Genomic DNA, 9577 nt, shown 5'->3' on the forward strand with positions numbered 1-9577 from the left:
TTGCTTGGCTAAAACACTGAAAATGTTTAAATCGTTCACGTTTGAGTAAAGGTTTGGCAGCCCTCCTACAGCTACCGTGCTTTTCAAGATCATGACAAAAAGTCAGGTGTTGAGTGAAACGTCCCGCTCTGATATAATGATAAATTCAACCTCCAGGCCTTTTATCTGATTGATTAGACACAGAGTACTGAGAAACAGACCACACCTGGCCATGAAACTGCTCATCAGCCGTTGTCCCATTACCTTTGAGCCTCTGAAAATGGGACAGTGTGTATAAAAATAGGTGTAATTCCACAAATAAAAACCTGAATAAAAGCCGAATGTCTGCACTTTAGTGACGTGTCGGCTGCTTCATTTGAAATGCATCTGAGATGCAACGTCACAAAAATTGTCTCACTGTGCAAAAAGATACATTTGGACCAGACCGTATGTTTTAACACATTTTTACTCCTTTTACACATGTGGGCCCCTGAGACACAGTTCTTTTCAAATTTTCACAGTCATATTAAATTACATTGTAAGTATATAAAAAAAGTATAAAAGTATTTATGGAATCAGAACTTAACATAACATAATATATATCACTACCACTAATGATTCTGCATAACTATATGTAAATAACCTGTCGCTTATTCTTGTAATACTTCTTTGTACTGAGCAGCGAGTTTACAGTAATTCAAATATCAATTTGTGGTTTTATTAAAATGATTTTCCTGTTTTGTTGGTGCGAGAGAAGCATGTGTGTGTGTGTGTGTGTGTGTCGGCTCATTGTGCTGCAGCTTTTTCTGTTTTCTGCAGTTCTATCCCAATGCAGACACTCCCTGCTTCTCTAGCCTGCCTCCTCCTCCTCCTCCCTCCATGTCAGGAAGCTTCTATAAAAACCCTGCAGCGTGACGGACGGTCACTTTCCACGTCAGTCGGACAGTCAGAGGGACAGACAGACGGCCAAAGACGACACACCCTGTTCTTGTCTAACAACACAACTCAGGTAGGCTGCAACAGCAGTGAGATCTCAGCTCTGGTTGGTCAGTCACTTACTGAACCAACTGTTGGGTTTTTTTTTTGTGTGTGTCTGTCTCAATCTGCTTCCTGTTTTAAAATAGTTCCTAGTTTGGTAACGTGCCAATCTTGATTCACTTCCCTCTTTTATTTTGAAAGTTTGGTTAAGTTTGAGCAGTTTGTAGAGGAAGTCTGACAAACAGTAGGCCACGTTTTATCTGATATTTGCATTCGCTGCTTTTTACTCACAGAGACTCTGTCATATTGATTCTTTATCAGAACCAAAACGTTAACAGGAATTTGACTTTCAGCAGTCTAAAAGTCACAGAGCTGACTGCCCTAAATCTGACGAACAGCAGGGGCACAAAGTCCAGACAGTCAGGCAGTGTTGACACATGTGAGTAAAAGTAGACCAGTCAGAGCTGAGATGAAAGGATTTCACTTATCTAAAGCCACATTTGCACAGGAAACAAAGTATATTCTTACCATGGATTCAGTCACAGCCTGAACAGCTACATTTTAGAAAATAAAGTATGGTGAATTGAGGGCAGGTCCTCTTTACATTGTACTCATAGATGTACAGACGAGTATCACTGAATTACTGTGATAAAGAAGAAAAGACGAAAAATCTGAGGCTAACAGGGAAATCTATGATAAGTACAAAAACATAATGATGGATGTTTGTTCTACTTGCAAGTCAGAGATAATGAAATCTAACAATGTCATGCTCAATTATCATTGTCATGTTCTGATGGGATTGAGTTGTGACTCATACACAGCACAAAAATGTAACTATCTCAGATTGTGAAGAACCCATGAATGTTGACTGCCCAATTAAATATAGAAAGCTTAATCTGCGAAGCTGAAAGTTTAGTGATAACAACTGAGCTGAACATGAGTTTTAATTTGAAAGCACCATTGAGCATTTAACAAAGTCTTGAATTACATTTGTTACAAAAAAGATAATACTAAATTATAGTATCAAATTTAGTATAGCAGTAGTTGTATTAGCACCATCAGTATGAGAAGCACCTGTGTTAGTAGTAGGCTTATACGTATACTAGTCTCTGTAGTAGTAGTAGAAACAACAAAGATCTTGTGTGTTAGTACTTAATTTTTGTTAGCTCCTTATTAGCATTTGTGTTAGCAACAGTGTTGGTGGTGGTAGTATTTGCAGTAGCAGTACTAGCAGTATGTTAGCAGTATCATCAGTTTTTGTTTTCACTGTGTTTGTAGTAGAAATATTGCATTTATTGATTATTGACAGTAATATTAATGCGGTGTAAGTAGGACTAGGACACATTATAAGAAATACTATCTATGTTTGTAGTGTTAGCATAGTGATTAGCAGTAGCAGCAGTTAGATCATTTCTTGGTTTTTGCTTTGTTTTAGCCGTCGTTGATAGTATCAGCAGTGGCATTAATTTCATATGACATGTAATTCAGCAGAAGTAGTAATTTAGGCAGTGGTATTTAGAGAGAGGTGCTAGAGGTGGTTTCAGCATTAAAAGTAGCAGAAACATTCACACTCATGTAGCAGTAGTAGTAGAGGTGTGAAGAAATGGTGGTAAGAATTTTGCATGTTACTTTGCATATTTGTATGTCCAGCTGTTTGTGTGTGTGTGTGTGTGTGTGTGTGTGTGGGTGAAAAGTAAAGTCTTTGTAAAGGCCACATGTGGTTTCAAGTGTACTGTGAGTACTCAGCTGTTGTTCTTCTGGCATGTCTGACCTCTGTCCGTGCACGGCTGACTTGCACGTACACCCAGTTACAAACCACACACTCAGGCCATCAGCCTCAGAGATAAAGGACGTTCAATCTGTTTAAACTACTCTGCTCTGCCGATTTATTGGAAATAACGGGTATTAAAATCAAATTCTGAGACAAAAACTCTTGTTAATTCTGTAACAGATGTTGTAAATACTGCTAAGGGTTCAGCTAATCCTGCTTGTACTGCTACTATCAACACTGTTGTTACAGTTACACTAACACATCTAAATACAGAACACTACAAGAAAAACTCATCATTTCAGTAAACAAAACCGTTCTGGGCACATGCTTGGTTTATAAGAGTCACTTTGAGTTTGTTTCAGGTTTGAATTGTACTGCCTTTAATTGTACTTCATTTCTCAGTATTTCGCCTATACAGTTTACAACATAAGGGTTAGAAAGTTTAAGAAACTAAATTTTAAATCTAAAAATACAGACGTTTAATTGTCGTGGAGTATTTTTATGTAAGCCAGGTATGTGAGTCCTTAATAAAGGACCTTAATAAGGCTGGTATCAGCTAACAGTCACAAATACCTCTTCAAATGTCAAGAACATTAACACAAGTGTGTGTGTGTGTCTGTGTAAGTCTGTGTGGACTGTAATTCTATCACAGTCCGGAGGAAGTCATGACCTGTGCAAAAAGGTCAGGGAAAAAGGTCAAAGGGTTGAACATCTTTACTGTATTAATAACTCTCTCTAGAGGACATACAGGAAGATCAGGCAACCCCCTTCCTCTGGAAGCAGAATGGTCTCTTCCTCATTTCTATTGGTTCTGTAGCCTGCCTGTCATGTGAGAAGGTCTCTGATTGGCTGTGTGGGGGTGGGGACTGACAGGAGCGAGGGCCTAATGTCTGCAGCCTATAAAGCATTATGGCGTTACACAGAATCTCTGCAGCAGGTCTGACACACACACTTACTGCACACATACAGTTAATAGACACGTGCACACATGTAAGAGTGCACAGAATCCCCCACTTTGACGTGTACTTTATAACAAGTGGTTTTTAGTTTTCAAGGTCGCTGGTGAATTGTGTGTCTATTGGAGAATCCACGATTGGTATGAATGTGCATTCTACAGCCCTGGGAAAGGTAGAAAGTAGAAAACATCTCATCAAAAGCTGTTCCTGGATGACTTCGTTCTGTTCTAACACACTGGAGAGCGTTTTCTCCTATCTTATTACTCCTGGTCTATTAAAGATGTCTATGCTGCTCTTATGAACACAGTACTGCTCTTCTAATCATAGAACAGGTCCCCCCTTTTATGTCCTGTCCGAATGACACTAGAACACAGTTCTATCTTGTTCTTATGGACCACAGACCGTTTCCTGTCCTGTTGTCCAAGAAGCTACCATGGTCTCTTCTCATGCACTGATTTCCTAAGTTTAACAACCAATCATTGGTCTCTCCCACAGATTAACCAATGCAGACTAACACTTGTTCATTATGCTAAATTGGCTGAGAGGCTGAAGATGGTGGTCCGACTAGTGCTGACATTGCGAGACACACTGCAAAAACTAGGCCAACCAATGCTCACTCATGGCCTGACACTGTCCAACAGTCAGGTGGCATCTTGGTGTGTCATGACCATAAGGACAATGCTTTACCCTGTTCTAGAGAACAATAAACCAGGGATCCAGGTGTCTTTACAACCACATAGAAAAACTGAGCTGTGGATCGTATAACGGTGTCATCAGCATATACAGCATACATTTCAAACAGCTTACTTGTTTCTGTTTTCTGCCTCTGTCTCTCAGTCAGAATGTCTATCACTAAGATTCATGCTCGGGAAATCCTGGACTCCAGAGGAAACCCCACAGTGGAGGTGGACCTGTGGACGGCCAAGGGTGAGCATAAACATCACGCATAGATTTGTTTTACATTTGCAATAACAAACCCAGGTAACCAAAAATGAAGGAAACCAAAAGTTAAAATATGTTGAATAATAGAAAGTTAACTAGTAGCTTAGCCCGATTGGCTATTAAACAATAAATCTGTTCCTCAGGTCTTTTCAGGGCTGCGGTTCCCAGCGGTGCATCAACTGGAGTCCATGAAGCTCTGGAGCTCCGTGATGGAGACAAGACCCGCTACCTGGGCAAGGGTAAGAGGAACTACAGGCCGGGGGTTCAAATGCTCACAGATCAAACCACTCACTTTGAGGAAAGGAACTTTGAGTTCAGGAAGAGCTGAGTGATGATTAACTGTGGTAATTATTAATATCTTTCACTTGCAGGTACGATAAAGGCTGTGGAACATGTGAACAAAGACATCGCCCCCAAGCTGATTGAGAAGGTAAGTACAATTTATAATTAGGTCAGTGGTATTCAATGGGATAGTTCTCTGGGGCTTTCTAAACACCTGGTTTTAAGCTCTAACCTGTCTACCTGTCTGTCTCTGTACCTGTCTGTCCTTCTAGAACTTCAGCGTTGTTGAGCAGGAGAAGATCGACAAGTTCATGCTGGAGTTGGATGGCACTGACAACAAATGTAAGGACATGTCTGTCTATCTTTCTCTCTCTCTGACATGTCTTTCCCTGTGTCCAACATGTCTCTCTCTTTCTCTCTCTGTCTATAGCTAAGTTTGGTGCTAATGCCATTCTGGGCGTGTCGCTGGCTGTCTGTAAGGCTGGAGCAGCGGAGAAGGGAGTTCCTCTGTACCGCCACATCGCGGACCTCGCTGGACACAAAGATATCATCCTTCCTGTTCCTGTGAGTGGGTGTGGCTTTGTGAGATGGGGAGGTTCTTATCATGGGTGGAGTGTGGCTTATTAAGTGGGTGGGGCTTTTGATTAAATTTGAACATTTTTTAATTTCTTCTGCTTCTAAACCCTGATTGTGAACGAGTGAATACCTTGCAGGCATAAGCTCTTCAGTACAATCCAGGAAAATAAATATCTACTTAAGAAGATACCTAATATCTTCTTGGCTACAAAGCAGTAAAATTGTTTTTAAATGTTTTTCACTAACTTTCTAGTTTTTGGCCAGTATAATAGGAAATTTCCCAGCGATGTTGTCTGGTTAGTAAAGTTTTTTCTCGTCATGTTTAGGCCTTTAATGTCATTAATGGAGGAAGCCACGCTGGAAACAAACTGGCCATGCAGGAGTTCATGATTCTTCCAGTCGGCGCTGCCAACTTTCATGAAGCCATGAGAATTGGAGCTGAGGTGTTACAGATTTGATTATTACTACTTATTTTACTAGTTTAGGTTGCAGATTCCCATATGCTCTATTCAGTAGCTCTGTACTGCTAAGTTAAAATGTGTATTTAAGGATGTATTGTTGTTTTTGTGTGCTCAGGTCTACCACAACCTGAAGAATGTGATTAAGGCAAAGTATGGTAAGGATGCCACCAATGTGGGAGACGAGGGAGGCTTCGCCCCCAACATCCTGGAGAATAATGAGGGTGAGACATGTCCCCATTGTCTGATTTGATCTCCAGCAAATATTGATGCAATTATGGAGTGAATTGTTGGTGCTTTGACATATCGTCCACCCTCTACACTACACATCTACACAAAAAAATTACAAATTTGGTGCCATCCCTCTAAATACTAAACTCCTTGGTTCCTGTCTCTGCAGCTCTGGAGCTGCTGAAGACGGCCATTGAGAAGGCTGGCTACCCTGACAAGATCATCATCGGCATGGATGTTGCAGCCTCTGAGTTCTTCCGCAGTGGGAAATACGACTTGGACTTTAAATCTCCTGACGACGTATCTAGACACATCAGTGGAGAGAAGCTGGGAGACCTGTACCGCAGCTTCATTAAGAACTATCCTGGTAAAAACATGCACAGAAAAGTTTCTTAATGTTTGGTTTCAGCTAGAATTAAATCTACCTGATTATTTAAATGATGAACTATACCAGCAGTCACATTTCCTAAGGAAAGTTGAAACATAAAATGCATTTAAGAGATAAACGTTTTTGCAAACTATTAAAGAAATTCTGTATCAAATCTCTGCCTGCAGGGGTCAGTACAAACTACTCCCCCCTAAAATCATTTTCTCTTTAGCTGACCTTGACTAATCTGTCTGTCTCACTCTTTGTGTCTCTGCCCAGTCCAGTCTATTGAGGATCCATTCGACCAGGATGACTGGGAGCAGTGGGCCAAGTTTACCGCCTCTGTAGATATCCAGGTGAGACAGACAGAATGACTGGCCTATTAAAACAGTATCAGCACTTTTGGTGTGTGACTTCAGATCGTCCCTGTTAGTTGTCAGCTCTGGGAAGTCAGGAACCCAAACCTGAATTAAGTTCCTCCAGTGGAAATGAACAAAAATTTCTGGTCTTCTTAACCGTAACATTAAGGTGACTCACCTGTGTTTTCTGACCAATCAGATTGTAGGAGATGACCTGACGGTGACCAATCCCAAGAGGATCCAGCAGGCAGTAGACAAGAAGGCCTGCAACTGCCTGCTGCTCAAGGTCAACCAGATTGGCTCCGTCACCGAGTCCATCCAGGCGTAAGACACGTGTCTGTCCCGGACTGTCTGCATGTCTGTACATCTGTCGGTTTATATGTTCACACATCTACATGTCCATTCATTCGTCTGTCCACCCATCCATATCTGTCCGTCTGTCTGTCCATTTGGCCAGATCCTTGTGCATTCATGCCCCGACCTGTCCCTCCATATCTCAATCTGTCCATGTGTCTGTTCATTGGCCTATGTTCTTGTCTGTCCATCTTTACTTCTTTCTTTCTCTCCTTTGAAGATGAAATTAATCTCAGATTTTTCTTTTTGTGTCCTTCTTCCTGTCTTTCTGCCTTTCCACCCTGTGTGTTTACTTACGTTTCTGCCTTACAACCCCTCGCCTGTTGTCTTTCTCTCTCCCACCCTCTCCACCTGTCTGTCTCTCAGGTGTAAGTTGGCTCAGAGCAGCGGTTGGGGTGTGATGGTCAGCCATCGCTCTGGAGAGACTGAGGACACCTTCATCGCTGACCTGGTGGTCGGACTCTGTACTGGACAGGTAGACACATAGACAGAAAGAAAGACAGATAGATGAAGAGATAAGACACAGGTGGAGAGACGTGGACAGAAAGCTAAAGATGGAATATTAGACAGGTTGACAATCAAACATGTATAGGAGACGAAAGACAGGTACGATAGACAGACAGACAGGCCATTACATGGATAAAAACAACAGCCCAATCATCTGATGTATGTTGTGTCAGTGAATGACCTCAACCTGTCTCTCTCTCAGATTAAGACTGGTGCTCCCTGCAGATCAGAGCGTCTGGCCAAATACAACCAGCTGATGAGGTGAGAACGTGATTTAAAAATTAAAAACGCAGCTTTTAACATGACAAAATCAAATACTAAATTTTCATTCCAAGAGTGTACAGCAGACTAAACACAAGACTAAACCTTTGACTTCTGTGACCACTAACCTGCAGGATCGAGGAAGAGCTTGGGGACAAGGCCAAGTTCGCAGGCAGAGACTTCCGCCACCCAAAGATCAACTAAAAGCCTATCCTGTCTTCCTCACTGTCGCTATGACAACTGACTGACATCTGTTGACCTCCTGTAGCTTCTCCCCCCAATTACTAGGAGTAAGGCGAGTTTCACCCCGGCCTTCATAACTACAATTCCATTAGTTATGTTTTCTATATCAAACACAAAGTCAATAAAGACCACAGAATAAAACATGTCTGACTTTGTTTACTTTCAGTATGTTTTACAGTGTGGGATGTTAAATAAACACAACTCTGTCGTGGAATCTGTGGGTAGTAAAATGCACCAGAACAGGGATGTTCAAAGTCTGACCTCTCACACAAACACAAAGTACTGTTTCAATATGGACCACAACATTAGTTATTGCTTAGTTGTTGCTCATGAGTTGAAAATGAGCAGGGATTTCTCACACTCAGCTGGACTCCATTACTCATGTCCAGCCTCTGCGGTGACGTCAATGCTGACAGGCTGAGGAGTTTGGGGTGAAGGCAGCCTGTTGCCTGGCGAGGAGCAGCAGCCGTGAGGAGTTTCGCCAAAGCGGCTATGTGATGCCTGGAGAACCTGGAGAGTACACAAAATATGCTTCAGATCAACTTCACAATCTCATCATCCATACACAGAAATGATGCTACTCCACCAGTACTCCCACCTTTTCTTTATGTCTCAATGACATAACAAATAAAATACTTCATACTACAAAGGTCGTCTGCAAAACATAGAATCTTCTCACATACTGTTTCTCACAGTTTTTGATGTACATGCAGTATGATTTCTAGCATAATATCACAGCTGATTCAGTAGTAAACAAGAGTAACTTCAGTAGTACATGAAATAGAATGAGAGAAACTACTACATGTATTTTACACAGTAACATCAGATCTGTGGCAGTATTATAATGTACAGTTGTAGTAGTGCATACAAAGACAGTGTTATGTTGCCTTTCATTACTTTTAATAACCTCCACTTGTCCCAAAGCGCACTAGGACACAGCATCCAACCTAACCTTGATCTGGTCTCTCTCAAAAATAGGTTACAAGTATAATTCAACTTTATTTACTGTATATGGTGCTAATTTAAGGTAAAGACCTTACAAAATATAGAGTTAGTGGATTTTACAGGTGGAAATACACTGACACAAAAACACCAAATACTATAAAATATTTATAGAAACTTTAAAACTTTTATTTCTTGGCTATATCTCATAGAGAATAACCTTCTGTTCTCAAGACAAGTATAGACTGATGAGTTTCTAATTAAAGCTGTACTTGTTTGGCCAATTCTTTCTTATAATTTACACCGAAAGTGACAGGTCACAAAACATGGACGTTTACTGGACACCTGGGAGGGACGTGCACGATCATTTT

General features: G+C 41.2%; 1 protein-coding gene across 1 annotated transcript; it reads left to right on the plus strand.

Moving 5' to 3' along the window:
* Positions 1 to 833: 833 nt before the first annotated feature.
* eno3 (enolase 3, (beta, muscle)) lies at positions 834 to 8407 on the plus strand. Its single transcript, XM_067522849.1, has 14 exons — positions 834 to 988; positions 4522 to 4611; positions 4770 to 4865; positions 4998 to 5056; positions 5181 to 5250; positions 5339 to 5472; positions 5811 to 5927; positions 6061 to 6166; positions 6343 to 6540; positions 6820 to 6896; positions 7099 to 7223; positions 7620 to 7728; positions 7963 to 8021; positions 8156 to 8407. Exons 2-14 carry the CDS (start codon positions 4527 to 4529, stop codon positions 8223 to 8225), a joined length of 1305 nt encoding a protein of 434 aa, XP_067378950.1. The 5' UTR covers positions 834 to 988; positions 4522 to 4526; the 3' UTR covers positions 8226 to 8407.
* The last annotated feature ends 1170 nt before the right edge of the window (positions 8408 to 9577 follow it).

The sequence above is a fragment of the Channa argus genome, chromosome 12, assembly GCF_033026475.1.
Source record: "Channa argus isolate prfri chromosome 12, Channa argus male v1.0, whole genome shotgun sequence".
Taxonomy (NCBI): Eukaryota; Metazoa; Chordata; class Actinopteri; order Anabantiformes; family Channidae; genus Channa; species Channa argus.

Coding starts and splice junctions, on each gene's coding strand:
- eno3 (XM_067522849.1), top strand. CDS start 4,527: ATGTCTATCACTAAGATTCATGCTCGGGAAATCCTGGACTCCAGAGGA. Junction 5,251..5,338: donor GGATGGCACTGACAACAAAT/GTAAGGACATGT, acceptor CTCTGTCTATAG/CTAAGTTTGGTGCTAATGCC. Junction 5,473..5,810: donor ATATCATCCTTCCTGTTCCT/GTGAGTGGGTGT, acceptor CGTCATGTTTAG/GCCTTTAATGTCATTAATGG.